Source organism: Macaca nemestrina, chromosome 7, assembly GCF_043159975.1.
Source record: "Macaca nemestrina isolate mMacNem1 chromosome 7, mMacNem.hap1, whole genome shotgun sequence".
Classification (NCBI taxonomy): domain Eukaryota; kingdom Metazoa; phylum Chordata; class Mammalia; order Primates; family Cercopithecidae; genus Macaca; species Macaca nemestrina.
Genome location: NC_092131.1, coordinates 16,369,703 through 16,392,331, shown reverse-complemented (window position 1 = coordinate 16,392,331; position 22,629 = coordinate 16,369,703). Strand labels below are relative to the sequence as shown.

Sequence of the window (22,629 nt, the reverse complement as noted above, 5' to 3'; positions counted from 1 at the left end):
CAAATCTCTCATAGGCTGGTGCTACTTTTTTTTTTTTTTTTTTAAACTCTCCAAATATTATATAAGGAAGCTTATATATTGTATGAGGAAATATTATTATAAGGAAGCAAATATTATATAAGGAAATATTATATAAATAAGCCAAAATACTAGGTAATGCATATTCAATTTTCTCAAACAATTAAAACGAAAATTCTAATTAAAAATACAGAACCTACCACTCTAATAAATTCAAACATCTCTATTATGGCAGAGTTCATCAGATTGTAGCGGGATCCATTGTTGAGAAATGCTTTGACTACTGGTTCAAACAAAAAACTTTTCATTATATAGCGGTTGTAAAACTCATCTTTTAATCCAATAATCTTTCTCTTAAAACGAAGGGCACCTGAAACACAGAGGCATTGTTGTTTAAATCACATACCACGCTTCCATACTTTAGACTTACCAAACAAAATAAACCATCACACCAAGAAAAACTATTTAACATATATCAATAATTATTTGTGATGTTTGCACTTCCGGAACTGTGAACCTGAAGATAAGGATTATGAAAGTGTTATCAGAAAAATGTCTTCTAAAAGTAGTATATGTCATCATAGAACACAAGTCTTAGAAAGCCAGAAAAATTCTGAAAATAAACCAGTTACTAATGACCAAAATGTAATTTACATCTAAAATAAGAACTAAGACAAACGAATGAACCTATCACACTACTTAAGATGAAAAAATTCAACATTACCTTTTATATCCACCTTAATAGAAAAAAACCAGTGTTTTATTAGGGCAATCCACTAATAATTTGATCTTCAATATTTTTGGACACTCTTGGAAATTTTATTTATTTGTAGATGTGGCTGTCGAAAGGCCATAAACCCACAAAAATCTGCATGACCCAAAATTTGCCTTGCCATAGTTTAGAAATAAATTTAGAGGATATTATTTAAAATGTGGTCCTCTATGCTTATTGTAGCGAGTATGCTTTTTAATTTTTTTCTAGTTTTCATTTTCATAATTAATTAGGGTTTAACTTACAGATTAAAAGGTATATTTACATCTTGAGGTATGGGGAGTTACTTAAGTCACCATTCGTCAAGACACAAATATACTCAGACAGCTAGACTTCAACAAAGCCCTCTTTACCTAAATGGAATTATCAGTAAGTTAATGCCCCAGTTATTGTAAACAGTGCAAAAAAGCATACTCACTTCATGCAGTCACATCGTCTTCGGTTGGCAAGATTAAATATTGTGTTTGTATTTTGGTTTCTTTGGAGATCATGGAAGTGGCTCGTTAAATTGCCAATTTGCTATTAATCAAGTCCTTCATGAGCAGGTAGCCAGGCAACCATGCTGACACGGTTTCTGGGTGGGAAGGCAGAGGAGTAAAGCAGCTCAATTTTTCTTTAGTTGGCAGAAAAGAGGTCCACAAGTGAATGCCCAATTAGGTACAGTTATTAACTGCCTTAACAATGCAACTTATTTAAGAGTGTATCTTTCTTAAGAAACACTCTGGGCAGGGAGTTTCTAAATAGTTTATAGAATAATTGCATTTTGTTTTTTAAACTACTGAATATTTTTAAAAACATAATCATGGTGAACTAAGACATTTTAAACACTAAGAGGCATCTTTCTGTGTGATAAGTCAAAGCCTAACAAGGGTTTATTTTCCCAAAACAGTATTTTCAGTTTGCATTTTTAAGCTTATTTGACAAAGGAACTTACTGAGGCATTTCTGTTTGTTAAGAATAAAAATCAGTACTTTAGAGCTCATGCTAACAGACCACATTTTAAACTTGTAGTAATTAAGGCAGGAGTATTACTATTTTAAGAATTTGTACTCCAACTTTGCGGGCTTTGTGGAGACTTGTGTCCTACCATAACACACACACAAACACACTGACCCCTCTTGTCTGATTGTAATTCCTAGGTGAGTGAAAAACTCCTTTCCTGAAATTCACTAAGACAAGGGAATGCAGATGGGCACCACCGCACTTCTTTAAGAGCACTTCTATCCAGAAACTGCTGGTGTAGATAGAATGAGGTTCTAGTGGTCTTTTTGTTTTGGTCCTTATTTCCATTTGCGCTTACATTTTTGTATTATTACCACTCAAATCCATGCCTTAAAAGAAACCTGCATCAAAAATATCCAACCACTATTCTTTGCTGTTGAGTAAAAAGCTGCTTTCAAAATTTTACCAGTAAGATCTAGGAAGTCAGGTCACTCAAAGTAGAGTGGAGAAAGCTTTTAGGACAGGCCAAGTTGGCATTGCCACTGGATTTTCAATGTAAAGCACATTCTGCTTCCACTCACATTTCTAACCTTCATTAACATTTCCAGGAACCTCATGTACTTAGTTTCAACCATCTCAAAAAAACATTATTTATCTGTACTTTATAAAACGTGAGATTCCATGTAATAAATTTGTGACTTTTTACTTTGTAACTAATGATAGTTGAATAAATGCCTCTACAATAAAGCTTTATTTCATTCCTTAAGATTTCCATGTTTTTAATAAGAACAACAAAACACCCTCAAACAACATAAAAGTATGAGCTAAAGGGCTATAATTTAAGATCCAAGGAACTTAATAAGGCCAAGGAAATTGACAGATCTGATACCTAGCCTATAAAGACTGAGTTTAGAAAGGATTGCTAGATACACCCACATACTTAACTAGCTGTCTTTAAATATGACAAAGTATACTAATTAAGCAGCAGCAAATATAAAAAAAATTAAAAGCTCCCGAAATTCCCAAACTGTTACATTTAACTGCTCATTACTGTCTACATTTATGTATGTGCATCTAAACTTAAATATCAATAAACTCTCCCTTAAAAAAAACTACACCTAATACTTCAAAGTATACTTTTTTCAGAAGAACCACAAATATCTTAAATTTTCTCAAATTTATTTTAGTTCTTAGATAGCTTTGGTAAAAACTCCTATTGCATACTGTAAAGCCAGTTCTAAAAAGCTTGTTCCTAATGACAGTCATCTCTGTTAGGAAGATACTTATATATCAACCCTGGGAAGAGAGGTACACCAAGAAGTCATTTCAAAGAGTTAGGTTTAATAACAACCTGACTCAGTTTGGAAAATATCAACAACGAAACATAACTAAGATTTTGCTAACATAGTTTCGAACAATAAACTTTCATTTACTTAAAAGATTCTCTCCATAGTTCTCATTAGATTATGAGAAATTTTCTTTGTAATACTGCAAGCAAAATAATGAAATAATGAAATGAGGAACTGTACTAAAGAAAAGTTCTTTCCTTTCAGCTGCATTGTCCTGACTGTCTTTAAAAATGACCAAGTAGGCTAGGCGCGGTGGCTCACGCCTGAATCCCAGCACTTTGGGAGGCTGAGGCAGGTGGATCACGAGGTCAGGAGTTCAAGACCAGCCTGACCAACATGGTGAAACCCCATCTCTACTAAAAATACAAAAATTAGCTGGGCGTAGTGGTGTGCTTCTGTAATCACAGCTACTCAGGAGGCTGAGGCAGGAGAATCGCTTGAACCCGGGGGACGGAGGTTGCAGTGAGCGGAGATCGTGCCACTGCACTCTAGCCAAGGTGACAGAGTGAGACTCTGTCTCAAAAATAAAAAAAAAAGACCAAATATACTTTGTCCACATTTTTTTAATCCAACTAACATCTTAACTGTGTAGTCAACCAAGAACGCAATACTCTCCCATGACCAAGACACAACTCAAGTTACCACTTGTGTGAAATTTTTCATCTGCCTCATTAAACTGTAACGAATTATTTCCACTATGCATCCAAACACCCTCAATATAGTGCTTATTACGGTTGCATTTTGATTTTCACATGACTCTCTTCTCCCAATGAACTGATTCCATTGATGGCCAAGTCCAGGTCATAACCATCTTCATTTTTCCTAGTACACCAGATGTAAGACAGTAATCAAATCTAAGATGTCACTGATTGAGCTACCAATTATAATGACATGCCATGAATCCATTTATGCTAGAGGTTGCAAATTTTTTTTTGTAAAAAAAAAAAATCAGACCTGGGTGATGACCTTGAGCAGGATATAAATAACTCCCACAAGCTTAGCATTCCAATAATGGAACACTAGGCATAAATAGGTTAATTGTAAGACTCATCTTGATTTCAGAAATAATGTGTAAAAATGCACATTTTTTGAATCAATGAAATATAGTAGTGTTTAATATGTTCGGTAAAATGAAACTAAATTTATTAATTTATTCAGTTTTTCTATTCTGTTCTCAAATTCCCTTTTCCACACTTGAACAAAACTCTACTGTCAACATAAAAGAACAAGTCAAAGAGCTATAAGCTCCCCCTCTAACCTTGGCCTTGGTGTTCTCACTTTTTCTATGATAGGTATATGAGAAAAATGAATATAATATTGCCCTGATAGGAAGTTTAATGCATTTTAAAAGAAATCAACGTTGCTTTTATAAAATTTATTATTTTTCTTGGGTGGGGAGACAGTCTCTCTCTGTTGCCCAGACTGGAGTGCAATGGTGCAATCTCAGCTCACCGCGACATCCGCCTCCCAGGTTCAAGCGATCCTCCTGCCTCAGCCTCCCGAGTAGTTGGGACTACAGGCGTGCACCACCACACCCAGCTTTGTATTTTTAGTAGAGACGGGGTTTCACCATGTTACCCAGGCGGGCCTCGAACTCCTGACCTCAGGTGATCTGCCAGCCTCATCCTCCCAAAGTGCTGAGATTACAGACATGAGCCACTGCGTCTGGCCATTTATTTATATATTTTAAATAAATTTTAATTTATAATTATTTTTATAATATGTAATTATATGATTTAAAGATTTTTTAAAAAATCAATTAAGGAAAACAATTAGAAATGAAGATTAGCAAAAACGGATATATATTCAGGCCTCTAATTAGTGCATGACTATGACTGCTTAAAACAACAACAACAAAAAACACGGAAACTTACCTTTAAAAACCAAAAGGCAAAAATTAAATTACCAGCAGAAATGTCTTACAGAACCTCTAGGGTGCCCCTAAATTTGGTCTAACAACTTACCAACAAGGACCACTTACATACGGAAACTCATTACCTGAGATGTCTGGCTGTTGCTTGATAAAGAACATTCTGAATTAACCTATTTTCAATTCAGAAACATAGTTTTCTCTAACAAACTAGGGTCTTAAGAACATTGTGAAAGTCAATTTTTGAAAAATTTATGTCTAACAACAATCTTATTATGAGACTATACTGCTCTAGAAGAGTCTACAAACATTTTCACAAATGTCCACCTAGTACATATTTTAGGCTTTGTGGGCCACATATGGTCTCTGTGGCATATTCATTTCCCTCTTCTCAGGTCACCTTTTAAAAACATAAACACGTTTCAGCTTGTAGGCTGTACAATCATAGGCCACGGGCTGGATCTGGCCTCAGCTGTAGTCTGCCACCCCTGCTATAAAATATCCAAGGTAAAATGATCAATGGTGCTGTTTTAGTAATGGAATATAACACTGTAGATACATTCTACTCCCTTACTGTATATTGAGTAAGAAGAGAGTCAAGAAAAACACCTGCTCAGTGTGGCAAACCAGCATAATCAGTGGCAGAGCTAGTATTACGTTACGACCCAGATCTCCTGACTTGTAATCAGTGGTCTTTTCATTTGGGCAATAAGATGTAAAAATATCAACAACATGACAATATACAAAGATGATAAATAATTCTAACACTTACATAATGCCAAGAAAGCATGCTTCGAGGCCATAAGAACTAGCACTCTCCGGAGGATATCCTTATTAATAATGTAGTTCTTTATGTGGTAGGTATGGTGCTCCACACAAAATGTTAACAATTCCAATACAAGTGCCAATAGTTGGGCAGTCTGAAAATCATCTAAAAGAAACCAAACACAACTAATTATATTTAATGACTAACATTTTTCCTTCTAAAATATAAGAACTCAAATTCTAATCAAGTAAAATCCCTTCTATTAACCGAAATATATTAATTTTAGGGAGGAGGAAATCAGCATTTACCGAACGCCTACCATGTGCCAGGAATGATGCTTTACTTTTTAAATTTAATTTTAACAACCCTACAGGGAATTGGTTTCACATTATGAGCCTATTAAACTAACTAGACCCAAGTTGGAAAAGTTAGTAAGGCAGAGTTAGGAAACAAATCTAGAGTATCTGCCTTATTTCAAAATTCAAGGAGCCTCTACCAAGTATCTTAGCATGTTCTCCAACAGATACACTATATGAGGTTCTGCCAGACACCGTGTCATCTTTGGTGCAATTACTCTGTCTCCGTGTTCCCTTGATTCCACAGTGTGTTTTGTGCCTCCTTTACTACTTGTAATGAGTCTACACTGAATTATAATAATTGAATTATCTTTACTCCTCACCAGGCAGCAAACCTCTGAAAGGCTTTTTGTTCATTCCCCCACATTTGGATTATAACACAGTCACTGCTTCCACAAAATCACAATGAGTTCTCATCTTAATAAAGGTTGGAGGAATAGAACATGTGGTTTGGAAAGAAGCCTCAAGCTTTACCCTAATATGAATAAAGCAGGTAAGAAAAATGGACATTCACATTTCATGGACTTGATTCTGGAGTTATACAAAAAGTAAATTTAACATGTATTTTATGTGAGTGCTATAAGTTAATTATGTTATATTAAGAATTCAAGGCTGGGCGTGGTGGCTCACACCCATAATCCCAGCACTTTGGGAGGCCAAGGCGGGCAGATCACTTGAGGCCAGGAGTTTGAGACCAGCTTGGTCAACATGGTGATAACCCCGCCTCTACTAATACAAAAAATTAGCCAGGCATGGTGGCGGGCACCTGTAATCCCAACTACTCAGAAGGCTGGGGCAGGAGAATTGCTTGAACCTGGGAGGCAGAGGCTGCAGTGAACCAGTGAGCCGAGATCACGCCACCGCACTCCAGCCTGGGCAGCAAGATTCGGCTCCAAAAAAAAAAAAAAAAAAAAAAAAAAAATTTCAAACAACAAAATAATATATTTACTCCTAAAGCTTAACTAAGCAATTTCCGAATGAAGACCTAAAACTACCTCCTAAATTAAACACACACACACATATGCGTTAAAGCTCTAATGAATAAAAAGCAAAAATAACAAACCTTAACATATCTTCAATATAAATAAAAGTAGCTTAATACTGTGCAAAAATTCTAGCTCTGTCTATACATCTGGAATATAATTTAAAATGAATTTTTTCATAGCTACTGCCTTCTATTTCACCAGTGTAGATGCAAACTGAATACAAATATTGTTCAACAAAAAATTATCTTATTTCTTTTACATGTTTCTGTTATCTGATTACAGTACTTTTAGGGAAAAAAAATTTTTTTTTTTGAGACGGAGTCTCGCTCTGCTGTCCAGGCTGGAGTGCAGTGGCACGATCTCGGCTCACTTCAAGCTCTGCCTCCCAGGTTTACGCCATTCTCCTGGGACTACAGGTGTCTGCCACCAAGCCTACCTAATTTTTTTTGTATTTTTTTAGTAGAGACAAGGTTTCACCATGTTAGCCAGGATGGTCTCGATCTCCTGACCTCGTGATCCATCTGCCTAGGTCTCCCAAAGTGCTGGAATTACAGGTCTTTTAGGGAAATTTTTATCATGAACCTTTCTTTTCAAAATACATTATTAACACTCCAGGTTGCTTTTGATAAAAACAAACAAACAAACAAACAAATTGTTAAGACCTCTATGTTAACCTGATGGTTTGAACTTTTAAAGACTACTACTTTTTAAAAGGTGCGTCCTCCCAGCCTCTACCTCCCGCTAACTGTGTCCTAACAAGATTACTTAACACCAACTTTGAATTCAGCATTCAAGAACAGAGAACTTAACTACAAACCTGAATTATCTTACCTTTACTAGGTTTGTCTTCTGTTGTATTCGCTAGTAAAGGAGCAGTGAGAACATGCATACAGTGCTTGTAGAAGAAACCCAGAAATTCAGTCTTTTCTGTTTTCTAAGGAATCAAAAACATTTCCATGAACTTTAACTGCACCGGTTCCCACCAGCAATACACAATATACTAGCTATGAAAAAGAATAAAAATGCTCATGGCTTACATTGGCAGTGGCTAGCATGTTTTCCGGGTCAACTAAAGTTCGAAGCAGGCCCATAAGTTGGACTGCTCCTCCAAGTTCAGGATCTGTATCACAAATCATATGTTCTATAATGAGGTTGATGAGCAAAATATCCTGGAGAGAAAAAACAGACATACTCAGAATCACTTATTATGAGAGAATGGAAAAATCAAAAACTAAGACACATACCACAGCATTATACCTAGGCTCAAGGTGTTTTGTTAACTGGAAAGTGAAATGTTTAACTCAGTTATCTGATAGAACATATGACTGTTTCATTCCCCAAAGTGTGGTACAGGGACATAGCCCTAAATATAAATTTCTTGTCTATTATCTTTAAATTCCTCTGATTAAAGCAAAAGCAAGGTTTTAGTTTGGTGATAATAGATCTTTACAACTTTCTAATAACGTAATCTACCTTTTGAAGAAAGCCAGTGGGTTTTACGACCATAGCTTTAACAGTAAGAATATTTAGGTAGGATTTACATCATCATTCTACTTTCATTGTTTTTATTTTTATGTTATCTTATTTTATCTTATTTTATTTTGAGATGGAGTTTTGCTCTTATTGCCTAGGTTGGAGTGCAATGGCACAATCTCAGCTCACTACAACCTCCACCTCCTGGGTTCAAGCGATTCTCCTGCCTCGGCCTCCCTAGTGGCTGAGATTACAGGCATGCGCCACCACGCCCAGCTAATTTTGTACTTTTAGTAGGGATGGGGTTTCTCCATGTTGGTCAGGCTGGTCTTGAACTCCCTACCTCAGGTGATCCACCCACCTGGGCCTCCCAAAGTGCTGGGATTACAGGCGTGAGCCATCGTGCCCAGTCTATTGCTTTTATCTTTACAGAGTCCTTCTATTTATGGCCAATGATATATGTTCTCCATTTGTAAAAGTGACATAAAATTTCCTTTTAAAATAAATTTAGGAAAAAACTATCTGAATGTCTGAAATTGGAGAAAATGAGACTATGGTATTTAGAGAGTGCAGAGAACAAATGGATTATACACATTCTAAATATCAAAGAAACTAGATGGCTGGTTTTCCTGAGGTCCTATTATGACTGGTATTCCTCACCTAAGTAGTAAGATTGAGAGGGATTCAGTGAGAAAATCCCTGCTCTTGCCTATGTGTATGCAAAGGTAGGATGGACAAGGGATAGAGAAAATGGAGACAGTAGACCGAAATGATGATCAAGAAGAGTGGGAATCAAGAGTCCTATTGACTGAAATGTTATTCTGCTGCAAAACAGAAAAAAAAAAAAAAGAGTCCTACTGTATGTATTTTGAGGTATATCCATATATGTTCCTATGTTCAGCTCATGGGTTAAGGGGACCAACAAAAGCCTTTATTTTCAATAATACAGATACTTCGGTTGTAGCATGATTTTTTTTTTTTTTGAGATGGGGTCTGGCTTTGTCACCCAGACTGGAGTACAGTGGAGCAATCATAGCTCACTGCAGTCAAACTCCTGGTCTTAAGATACCCTTCCTTCTCATCTTCCTGAGTATCTGGGACTACAGGTGCATGCCACCATACCTAAGTTTTAAAAATTACTTTTGTAGTAAAGGAGGGTCTTGCTATGTTGCTGAGGCTGACATTAATATTTTATAAAAGAAAAACATGACATAACATTCAACAGTTCAAACTGGTGCTTTTTTGCACCTACCCTGCACTATAATTTAAAAATAAAAATTTAAACGTAACAGTTACATGGCATTCCATTTTTTTGACATCACAATACATAAAATAGGATCTTTTCAAAAAGTAAGACAGTCTATTTTCTTATTTTGTAAAAATACCACAGGCTGGAATTCTAAACAGATTTTTTTTTCCCTTAAGGGTGCCTTTTTCCCCTCCTCCCTTTAGAAGAACCTAAAGGCAGAATATCTTATTCATTCTTATGTAAAAAGTTGCTTCCAAATTGTTATAGGGGAAGCAGGAAAACATCAGAATCATTGGTTCAATTATTTTAAAATAAAGGAGAAGAGCACACACATTTAGTGCTCTCACATGTCACGCACTACATGATCCAGGCGCACCCTTCACATTACCAGGATATATTCTCTATCACTTTAAAATATGGTATATCTCAGATGCTAACATGTGAGTGTTTGTGAACAACTAACAGCTTGTTCTCTATGGCAAGGCAGTAAAGAAACAGCACCCTACATATTTTAAGGGACTGTGCTACATTTCTTCATTCTTGATGATTTTGAGAATCTACCCTAAAGTCAATGTTTCCCTAGGTAACTTATTTATAATTCCCCAGATACAAGAACTGATTGACTAAATGATTTAAATAAGACAACATAGCAAGTTGACTTCAGAATTAAAAAAAAAAAAAAAGTGACATTAACATTTTAAAAGGCAATTTAAACGAACATAAATAATTTCTGTAGGACAAATTGATAAACTGAGACAGGAACCAATTTAGGGGAACAATAACTCATCTGATATTATGGCTACACTTTTCCCAAACAGCAACAATTTAAATCTTAAAAGTGAATAATAAAAACAGTTATAGCTTCCTATGTATAAATACTTACTATTAGTACAAATAATATTTACCTTGCTGGTTATTTTTTGCTCTGTTAACTTCTTACTTACATCATCATTCTGTTGTGCCTCCTGCATGACAAACTCTCGTACCATGGATGGATTATATTCAACCAAGTATGAGAATATATCAGTAGCAGCACTTCGCACCTGTGTATCATCCATGCCCTGCAGACAAAAAGCATTTATTTCTCCTATAATTATAAAAATATGGAACCTATAGCTATGTAAATATCCAAACCTAACAAAACATATGAAAAAACCGTAATGTAAAAGAAAGGTCAAAGAAATTCTTCTGCATACAAAACTCTTATCGTATGGATAAAACTGTATTTTCTAAATCATGTATTTTTGTTTGCCTTTCTATTTTAACACTTCAGCTAATAAGCTGCAAAGCTGACAAATTATCATTAAATTATGGAAAATTCCTTTAACTGCATTCTTTCAACACTGTGTGAAAACTGTCTAACATTGCAATTTTATAGCTTCTTTAACTTAATGAACTACCCAGCTAAGATGAAATATTGGCTATAATAGAATATTTGCATGTTACATTAAAAATATTAATTTTGGGATTAAAAAATGGTAATTAAAAATAAGGAGACACAAAACTTACAAGGATGACTTCTAAAGCTGGTAATATGCCCATGTTTGACAAAGTCTTGAAAAAAGCATCTCTGTTTTGAGGCTGTAGCGTTTGGGAAAACGCACAAAATTCTTTTAAAAAGTTAACCTGAAATTAGAAAAAAGGATAAGTGATATAAAAAGTTTATTTATTTATTTATTTATTTATTTATTTAGACGGAGTCTTGCTCTTGTCGCCCACACTGGAGTACAACGGCACGACCTTTGCTCACTGCAGCCTCTGCGTCCCGGGTTCAAGTGATTCTCCTGCCTCAGCCTTCTGAGTAGCTAGGACTACAGGTGCCTGCCACCATGATTGGCTAATTTTTGTACTTTTTAGTAGAGATGGGGTTTTGCCATGTTCGCCAGGCTGGTCTCTGACCTCGTGATCCACCCACCTTGGCCTCCCAAAGTGCTGGGATCACAGGCGTGAGCCATCAAGCCCAGCCAGTGGCTTTATTTTTATGCCTTTCATACTATCTAATTTCTTACCAATTCCTGTCTTTTTTCCTCATCTGTTGCTTCATCTGTTAGTTGTGCAAACAAATCTGTCAGAAATTTTTCATCTTCCTGTGAAACAAAGGACAAATGCAATTATGTTAATGCTAAGATTGTACTAAAATATAATTTCAGGACGCTTTAATATAAATGGCAATAACTGAAAAAAGGAAGGTATTGGCAATGCTGTTTTTTTATTTTCTTAAAAGAAAGAAAAACCACACTATTAAAGTATAAAATTCTGTCAAGGTTCTATTTTCTAAGCCTATTTAAAGGCCAGGTAGTAAATATTTTGAGCTTTGTGGCCCATGTGACCTCTACTATGAGTACTCAAACCCTGGTCCAGTAGTATGAAAGTAGTCACAGACAACTGTAAATGAATGGATATGGCTGCATGTCAATAAAATATTATTTACAAAAATAGCAGGACCAACACTTGCTGACTCCTCACTTTCATAGGTTTTATAACCTTAACTTTTAAAGGGTAGGTTCTACAACCTCTCAAATAAGAATGAAAATGAAGACAAAGCTACTTTAGTGTTTTAAAGATACAGAGAATGACTCAATTATTTAAAAAGCAAAATTTAGAACTTTTTGTTTTACTTCATTTTAAAATTGAGACTTGGATTTTAAAATTTACCCAAGCCCAATTAAGGTGGTAGAGTCTTCATGATTGCCCAGTCAACGCTTCTCATCTCTATTTTTTCATCGAGATCCTGGCTTTTGTTTTGTTTTGCTTTTTGAGACAAAGTCTTGCTCTGTCACCCAGGTAGAGCACAGTGGTGCCATCTCGGCTCACGGCAACCTCCGCCTCCCAGGTTTAAGCTATTCTCCTGTCTCAGACTCCTTAGTAGCTGGGACTACAGGCACACACCACTACACCCAGCTAATTTTTGTATTTGTAGCAGAGGCGGGGTTCTGTCATGTTGGCCAGTCTGGTCTTGAACTCCTAGCCTCAAGCAATCCACTGGCCTGGGCCTCCTGAAGTGCTGGGATTACAGACATGAACCACCATGCTCGACAAAGATTTTATTTAAATTACATACTACCTCAGCTAGTGGAAGTAGATTCAATACCACTCCATTCCTAGACATGCCTCACTCTAAATACACATACACACGGATGTGTATACAAGCTCCCAATAGATTACTAGCTCCACATTCACTGTTGTGAGTGCTCTAGAAAAATCTTCTGTGGCACTAAGTTAGTTCGGTTATTCCCATCTTTACTTTTTCTAAAATGTCGAAACAGGTCATACCTCACTAATACGATCTTGACCATGTTCGTTACCCAAATGGCATCCAATTTCAAGACACTCCCCAATACACTATATTCTACCAAATGGATATCAAATGGTTAAAAAAGATATTCTCTGAACTGCTGCAGTTGGGGGTACAGAAGTGGAGAAAATAAGAATGTTTATGGTACTACAAATGAAGCAGTCAGTGTTAAGAGGGCGTGATATTATGTGTGCATGGGGCTACACAAAGTGGGCAGGAACCTGCATTAAACTATACCTCAATCACTTCTTGCCAAAACATTTGTAAAATGCTACAGCCTTCACAGCAGCACTTTGGATAGAAATGTCCAGCATCAAGAGAAACAGACGTATTGGCAGCCAATATTTTACACAGCATATTGCAGGGAAGCAAAGATTTAACAACTTGAAATTATTCATACTTAATGAATAAAACTGGCATTTTACATGTACGAAGACCAAGAAAACACAGAAGTGACAAATCCCCACATAACAAAAACAGAACCATATGGAGCTGAAGAAAAGGATCAGGAGAACTCAGTATTTTAATTCATACTTTTCCTTTTTTTGGCTATCACTGGCTAATACTTTAGAAATACAAAATTTTCTAAACAGGAACAGACATATGATTAAACATACTGCTTTATATGTAATGTGTACTATCAAGCAGCTCTTACTACATTTATTGTCTTCCTTTCTATACTTAACAAATGCAGGTTTCAAATAATTATTTTATTTATACACCTGAGGTAAAGTCTTAAAAGATCTTCCAAGTCATATTACACTTATCTGCAGCGGTGCGACCTTGGCTTAATGCAACCTCTGCCTCCCAGGTGCAAGTGATTCTCCTGTCTTAGTCTCTGGAGTAACTGGGATTATAGGCATGTGCCTCTGCATCCCAGATTCAAGCAATTCTCCTACCTCATTCTCCTGAGCAGCTGGGATTACAGGTGTCCACCACCACGCCTGGCTAATTTTTTAGTAGAGACAAGATTTCACCATATTGGTCAGGCTGGTCTTGAACTCCCGACCTCAAGTGATCTGCCCACCTCAGCCTCCCAAAGATCTGTTATTCTTACAATATCATAGGCATCAAAGAATAAAAAACAACATGGGTGTGTGTGTGTGTGTGTGTACAGGTGCAAGTAACAATTCTTTCTTTGTACTACATAAACTTATTGCTTTGTTGAGATAGGATCTCACTCTGTTGCCCAGGCTTGAGTGCGGTGGCATGATCATTGCTCACTGCAGACTCGAACTCCTGGGCTCAAGCGATTCTCCCAACTCAGCTCCCCAAGTGGTTGGGATTATAGGCATGCACCACCATACCTGGCTAATTAAAAAAAAAAACAAACATTTTTTTTTGAGACAGAATTTCACTCCTGTTGCCCAGGCTAGAGTGCAATGGCACTATCTCAGCTCACTGCAACCTCCGCCTCCCAGATTCAAATGATTCTCCTGCCTCAGCCTCCTGAGTAGCTGGGATTATGGGCGCCTACCATCACGTCTAGCTAACTGTTGTACTTTACTATTAGTAGAGACAGCTTTTCGCCATGTTGGCCAGGCTGGTCTTGAACTCTTGACCTCAGGTGACCCACCCGCCTTGGCCTCCCAAAGTGCTGGGATTATAGGCATGAGCCGCCACACCCAGCCCCAGGCTAGTCTTTAACTTCCGGGTTCAATCGATCCTCCTGCCTTGGCTTCCCAAAGTGGTGGGATTACAGGTGTGAGCCACTAGGCCCAGCCTACGTAAACTTCTATTTCAGTTAGAATAGATGCACACACTGGGATGACACAGTAAGAGGTTTTCTAACTTTGAGGGTGTTACAAACGCAAATTATTGTCTAGCTCTCAGAGACTTCCACTCTGTTTTGTGCAGAATTCACCATACTGCACCCTAGAGGATTGTGATGCAAACACCCTAAAACACCAGATCAGAGAGACTGGGCATACTATAAGAAAAAAAAATCTACATTTTAATAAGCAATTATCCACAGATACTTTAAAAAATTCCCATGAATCTTACATCATACTAAACACTTTCTTTACATGCCCGACCTCAGTTAATTTTCAGACAACTTTACAGGGTAGGCATTAATGTCACCATCCTTCAGATGGGGAAACTGAAGCTTTAAGAAGTTAAGGCTGTCCAACTCATATAGCTACTGAGAGTTTTTAAGTGACAGACGGAGCTGAAACTCAAATTCACATGGGTTCATGGGTTTAACTCACCCACAGGCACACTCCTTAACAAAACGTGGCTTTTGGTAGGGATACATGCAGTTATAATTTGCCTCCTCTGCTACATTTCCTAGACCCTGAAACTGGACCCTTACTGTATCATTTTCTGGGATTTTTACAAATTCGCCTTAAATTTTATTTTATTTGGTAGAGACAGGCCACAGTGCCTGGCCCACAATTCTCATTAGAATTTATATTCTGTATTTAGTGACATTTCTCTTGGCTTTGTGCTTCACTCTTTCCTCTTCCAATCTGTTCTATTCTATGCATAATTCATAGAGTAATAACCCCAAAGTTCAGCATTCAACCACTTCATTAATGTTATCCTCCTGTAGTTGAGTATGGTGGCTCACACCTGTAATCCCAACACTTTGGGAGGCTAAGGTGGGAGATTTGCTTGAAGCCAGGAGTTTGAGACCAGCCTGGGCAACAAAGTGAGATCCATTCTTTACAAAAAAAAAAAAAAATGTTAAAAGGTGGGTATGGTGGCATGCATCTGTAGTCTTAGCTAATTGGAAGGCTGAGGTGGGAGGATGGCTCAAGCCCAGGAGTTCAAGGTTGCAATGAGCTATGGCTGTGCCACTGCACTCCAGCCTGGGCAACAGAGCAAGACCCCAACTTTATTTTTTAAAAAAAGAAAAAAGTCAGGCTGGGCCCAGTGGCTCACATCTGTAATCCCAGCACTTTGGGAGGCCGGGTCAGGCAGACTGCTTGAACTCAGAAGTTTGGGGCCATCCTGGGCAGTATGACAAACTCCATCTCTACAAAAAATACAAGAATTGGCTGGGGGTGGTGGTGCACACCTGTGGTCTCAGCTACTCAGGAGGCTGAGGTGGGAAGATTGTTTCAGCCAGGAAAACGGAGGTGGAGGTTGCAGTGTGCTGAGACTGCATTACTGCCCTATAGCCTGGGCAACAGAGCAAGACCCAGTATCTAAAAAATCATCCCCTTGTACCATTTCTTCAAACTACATTTATCACACTTACCTCTCCTACCCGAGATACAGTAACCTTCTGGTCTCACAGTATTATTATATATTATAATCTCTTAAAATATCTCACAAATACTTAACTTTATACATTAACAAAATTAAAACTTAATATATGTATTTAAAAGGAGCAAATTGTTTTTGCTGCATCTCTTGAAGTATGAAAAAAGGAATGATCTAACTCACCTGCAACATGCCAACAATCTCTACCTTATTGAAAAAGATAAAAGAGTGAAGTGTTGATAACATGTTTTCTTCAAAGACTGAAGGAGTTGGTAGAACCATATCTTGTATATACTGAACTCTGTATGTCTGATGAATTTTTTGTTTCAGCTCAGGATCTGATATGGGAATCACTTCTTTAAACTTGGCTGTTTTCGTTAGAAATTCCCTGTGTTTTCGTGGTTGTGATAAAGCAGGATCATATTCTAAACATCCAATGACGTCCATTATACATTCTTCAGAGAACATAACTTCAAAAAGAGCAGTTCGATTCAAGAGGAAGATGCCTTTGATAATTTCATACAAGTGGTGTAGTCCTTCAATATTTTCCAAATCCTCACACACATGAAAAAGCTCCAGGAGCTTTTTAATATAACCCTCATTTTCTAGTGCCAGTGCAAGTTTTTCACGACGAAGAGGTGAAGGTAAAGATGATGCCACAAGTTCTGCAATTTCTTCAAGGCGACTTAATTCACAAGATGGCAATTCTAAGCCTGGCGATGACATATCATCAAAACGCTCCTCTTCAGATTCATCCACAAGGTCCTGAGTGATGTCCACGGAAGGGTCCTTTCCTTGAACCTATGGAAAAAAAATTTAATTGCTGACTAAATATATAACAACTGAACAGCAAGCCTAAATGATATTCTAAGATGAATACAAGAGATGCTGTAAGAAACCCATAATGATAATTTTCAAGACAAAACTGCCTATTTTTCTACATTACATTTCTCCAAATAACGTATACTTTCAATTTTAAGGAAGTTAGTCAAAGTTCAAAAACAGACTGAGCTTCCTTATAAAGCATGAGGTCTGCTGGCAAGAACAACTTTCTAGGACAGGCTAAACTAAGTGAGACTGTTATGAAACAGACCTCTGCAGAGTCACAACAGAAGCCTGATGCTAAAACAGCCACTAACATCTCATATCCCTGGCCCTCTTTTCCAGTAGACCAGGGCAAGTCTCAGCAACAGTGCTAGGACTGTGCTAAAGGATAGCTGCCACCACCAAGCTCTTCAATATTTAACTCTGAGGTGACGACCAAACAAACACCAAATATCATAACGTTATGATCACAGAAAATATATATAATTATAAGCAAAAAGTAAAATACTTAACATCAATTGATTGTAGAAACCAAGGGCCAAAGAGCATGAACAAACTGGCTTTGGACCAAAGTGAGTCACTGATTTGCTATAAATACTGACAGCCCAAAAATAGGATTTAAAAAACACTAGGCAGAATACAAGAGTACCTACATAAAAATGAAGCCACATATAAAGTAAATACAACCTATATGTAGTACGAGTTATCCCCAAAAAAGGTCTGCTGAAGGTTAAGTAACCAAACCACGAAAATATTTTCCTTTCTACACACCCTAACCTGTAGCCTTCAGGATCCCTCTAGGAGCCCAAAAATCTGTCATAAAACCTAATTTTATGCCACTGGAAGGGCTCTTATTATAAAAAGGTAACTTACATTGACTACATTTTAAAGTAAGGCATTTTTTTGTAACAAAAGGTCAAGGATAAACTTTGAAAGGAAACCAGTTTTGTTATTGTGGCACTACAATTTGAGACAGTGACCACTAAAGCAAGTAGAAGGCCAAGTAGAATGTAAAGGGATGAAAAAAATTAGACCTTGTATGAAAAAGCCAAGAAGCTTAAATTGCTTAGTGTAATAAACAGATGCATTGATAGACACTAGAAGAGATGATGACCTGGAATATTTTTCTTGAAATGTGCTGCAAGGTGATATGGTCTTGACCTCAACCAAGTGGACAGCAACACTGAAAGGAGGCAAGTCAAGTCACATTCATGGCTTGTACCTGGCATGGTCTCACATTGGCTCTGAATTTGTTAATTATGTAAGCTCTCATTATAATTTTAAGTTCCTAATATCCAAACCATGATTTTACCACAGAAAAATGTTAGATTTTGATTAGCAAACCAAATGAAAAGAGAGGAGTACCCTTATTATATTAAAAATGCCATCTTTTTGAGTTCAAACAAAAATTGGTGAACATGGTTCAAGAAACAGAAAAACATTTAACATCTCAGAGAGCAAAATGTAATGACTTTCTTGGATCTAGAAAATGATTGAGAAGTTCAGACAGAACCCATAGTGACTGAGAAATGACACCTTGAACATAAACTATGTAAATGTTGAAAGGGAATACCAGAAAAGAATATAACGCAGTTAGTGATAAAATTATTATAGAGAAAGCATGCAAGTACTACTATCTGTGCCCCAACTTTAGATGACGGAAAACTTTATAGCATTCAAGACTGAACAAAGGTAAAGATCAGACAATCTTAAAGGAGAGACAGGCATGACAATGACAGATCGAGTTCAGGTTTGAGTTGCACACTGGCATAAAGGAAGACCGCATCCAGAGTGGGACTGTTTGATTCAGAAACATGAAACAGAGAACAACATTTGTCTGAATAACAGATGCTATTAACATAGCCTGAACTCATTAAAGTCACCTCTCTCTCTTTGGGAGAACTCTACAAGACAAAATCTAGAGAAATGTGCTATAAATAGAATTGTTGGACAGAAAGCAAAGAAAAACTAAAAAGATGGATGGTATTCAGATATAAATGTTAGTCCTTTCATGTTTCAGAGAAGGGACAGCTTAACAGACAGCTTAATGTATGAAAATCACAGCTAAGTAGAATATATAGTTGAAATAAATTCCACAAGTTAAGAAAAAACTGTGCTAAGGACACTAGATCTTCTATGAATGCTATGGCTGTCAAACTTCAGGGTGCATCAGAATCACCAAAAGCAGGGGGCGACAAACTATAGCCGAATTTGGTCTGCGCCTGTTTTTGTAAATAGAAGTTTTACTAGAAGACAGCCCCTCCATTCATTAATGTGCTGTCTACGGCTACTTCCCAACTACGATAGCAGAGTTGACCTAGCTGTGACAGAGACTATATGGCCTGCAAAGCCTTAAATATTTGCCATCTTGTCCTTTAAAGAGAAAAGTCTGGTCTACAGGGCTTGTGAAAACAGAATTCCTAAGACAGGATTTTAAAAAACAATTATTGGACACTACTTGCAGTTTTTGATCCAGTAGGTCTAGGGTCGGCGGGAGGGGAGCTGGTCTCAGAATTTGCATTACTGTCAGTTCCCAGGTCATGCTTGTGCTGCTGGTTTGAGGGCCACACTCAAAGGAATTAAGGAATCTGGTGAAGATTATTCTCCAGATAAAGTAAACATGGAGATGGAGAAATCTTCTCTGGAAAGAAATGGCCTAAACGAGTGTATACCAAGAGCCAATGGCATCAGCAACTAGAGCACATACAAATGCAAATTCACAAAAGGTTGCAATTATGTCACTAGGGAAACTCCAGAATAAATTAAGAACATTCAAGCCTAGAGGCAGAGTAAGGCTGAATCATCAGCCAAGAGCCATACTGCTCAAGACAAGTACAAGGGTGGGTTTTCTTTCAAGAGCCACAAGAAGTTATAAACAAAAGAGTGATGTGATCAGACTTGCATTTTTAAAAAGATCACCTAATCACTGTAGCTAAAACGTTGATTTAGGAAGATCAGTCAAGACAAAACCAATAAACCAGGCAAGAAATGATGGTGGCTTAGAAAACTGTAATAGTAAAAATGAAGATAAACCAATGGATCAAGATTTATTATCGAGATAATAAATGGGGGGACTGAATGGATAAAAGCGACGATTGAAGGATAAACATGATCCACAAGTTTCTGACTTCAGCAACTGGATGGCACTTAGAAGAAGATGGGATAGATGTACGTGGGAAGGTTATGTTTGGTTTTGGAGTACTAAATTTGAGATGCTAGTGAACACACAAGGAGAAAGTTTCAAAAAGGCAGGTGGATATAAAACACTGGAGTTCAGCAAAGGTATGAGCTAGAGAGTTTAGTATCAATAAATTATACCTTCCTTTAAATCAAGTTCAAAGCAGCAGTGAATTCAAAAGATCAATTTGAAATTTATTTAAACTCTTGGGCATTAGTTGAAAGCATGGCGAAAAATAAACACTTAAAGAAAGCATGTTGATTTTTTATTTAAAAAATTACCTGACATATTTTCTCCCAAATTTCATCACATCCAGCTTTTTCTTGAAAGCTAAGGGCCAAGTCATAATTTTCTGCTTCAGACCACACAATCAGAGTGTCCTTTGGAAACATAAAAGGAGTCTGAATGATTAACATACACTATCACAAACGAAAATGAACAAACAAAAGGAAATAAAACTGTGCTCATTTTTACTTCTTGCAACACTAATACTGGCAATTATCAATGTCTTTCTTTTTCAAAACAATGACTTTTTACACCTCACTTCCCCCAATCTATAAAACAAAAAAAATGTTTCCTTAAGGACAACTTAAACCAATATATGGAATATATTCTTTTCATGCACTGCAAAAGATGAAAACGTACCAATTACACTAACACTATCCAATCATACTGACTTGTATTTTATGCTGTCATTAAAATGTCCAAAGAGGAAATCTAAGTATAAAATAGGGCATGTTAGGACGATAGGGTTAAAACAACTCTTTCTCTCTTCCCTCTATTGTCAGCAGGTGTTTTTCAGCAGGGGCTTCTGAGATCCACGAAGCCCTTGAAATTATTGGCTAAATTTGTAGTATGTGAGCATTTACCTGTACATAGGTTCAAAAAAAAAAAAAAAAAAAAAAAAACTTAGCGAAGTGCTATGGTTCAAGCAGCAGCACACTCCTAGCACCTACCACACTTTCATTCCTACTCAGAACTTCTTAGTTTTTTGATGGAGGTCTTGTCATGTTGCCTAGGCTGGTCTTGAACTCCTGGCCTCAGGCCGTCCCGCCTTGGCCTCCCAAAGCACTGGGATTACAGGCATACGCCACAGTGCCTGGCCATCTAGACAGAACTTTAATGAAAATTTAATGAATAGTTCGACAGTTTTTATTAAGATGTAATCTCAGCAAGACACTGCACATACAATACTGAGACCATTTTATATTCCTCATAGTACCAACAGCATATATTCTACGATATGCATGGTATGATAAAAATATATGGCTGGACGCAGTGGTTCACGCCTGTAATCCTAGCATTTTGGGAGGCCGAGGTGGGCGGACCACCTGAGGTCAGGAGTTTGAGGCCAGCCTGACTAACACGGTGAAACCCCATCTCTACTAAAAATACAAAAATTAGCCGGGCGTGGTGACGTGTGCCTGTAATCCCAGCTACGTGGGAGGCTGAGGCAGGAGAATTGCTTGAATCCAGGAGGCAGAGGCTGTAGTGAGCTGAGACTGCGCCACTGCAATCCAGTCTGCGTAACAGGAGCAAAACTCTGTCTCAAAAAAAATAAAAAAATAAAAAAAATTAAAGAGTCAAACTATTTATTAAGGCCTAATATGTCCTTTTGGCAGGGTGTGGTGGCTCATGCCTCTAATCCCAGCACTTTGGGAGGCCAAAGCAGGTGGATCACCTGAGGTCAGGAGTTCAAGACCAGCCTGGCCAACATGGTAAAGCCCTGTTTCTGCTAAAAATACAAAAAAATTTTAGCCGGGCATGATGGCGGATGCCTGTAATCCCAGCTACATGGGAGGCTGACGTGGGAGTCACTTGAACCTGGGAGGCGGAGGTTGCAGTGAGCTGAGATTGTGCCGCTGCACTCCAGCCTGGGTGACAGAGTGAGAATCTGTCTCAAAAAAAAAAAAAAAAAAAAAAAAAAAAAAAAAAAAAAAAAAAAAACCTTTCAAATCTTACTGGCAATAAATAAATATACATACTCTTCGATAGCAATCAACCATTTCAAAAAAGGGCCCTCTCATTGACAGCAATCTATAAATCATCTCATACAAGAAATATTGAATGGTACTAGGGAGAGTCACATTTAATGGCTAACTTCCAAATCTGAAGGGCTATGCCACTCGGTGTTTTTTCAAGCTGGTACAAAGAGAATTTAGAAGAGTAAAGTTAGATGGATTGGAGTATGGTATAAAGAAAAAAATAATTCAATCTTACTAGTAAGTAACCAAAAACAGACATGCAAAACCTGACTGGGCATCCATTGGGATGACAATGGTTCCCGTATTGAGGAGGAAACAGGACTAGCTTAAGGACCTGTGATTCTACTGCAGCAGT

General features: G+C 37.4%; 1 protein-coding gene across 2 annotated transcripts in view; it reads right to left on the bottom strand.

Moving 5' to 3' along the window:
• LOC105467550 (protein phosphatase 4 regulatory subunit 3A) overlaps positions 1 to 22,629 on the bottom strand; it is a 50,568-nt gene that overhangs the window by 6,557 nt on the left and 21,382 nt on the right. The window contains exons 3-11 of one of the 2 annotated variants that reach the window (XM_011717224.3): positions 20,571 to 20,669; positions 16,470 to 17,087; positions 11,791 to 11,868; positions 11,291 to 11,407; positions 10,687 to 10,842; positions 8,097 to 8,228; positions 7,891 to 7,993; positions 5,724 to 5,882; positions 219 to 388 (exon numbers count right to left, since the gene is read on the bottom strand). In XM_011717224.3, coding sequence (XP_011715526.1) covers positions 219 to 388; positions 5,724 to 5,882; positions 7,891 to 7,993; positions 8,097 to 8,228; positions 10,687 to 10,842; positions 11,291 to 11,407; positions 11,791 to 11,868; positions 16,470 to 17,087; positions 20,571 to 20,669 — 1,632 coding nt within the window. The remainder of the gene's footprint in view (positions 1 to 218; positions 389 to 5,723; positions 5,883 to 7,890; positions 7,994 to 8,096; positions 8,229 to 10,686; positions 10,843 to 11,290; positions 11,408 to 11,790; positions 11,869 to 16,469; positions 17,088 to 20,570; positions 20,670 to 22,629) is intronic. The other variant, XM_011717223.3, reaches the window with a different exon arrangement.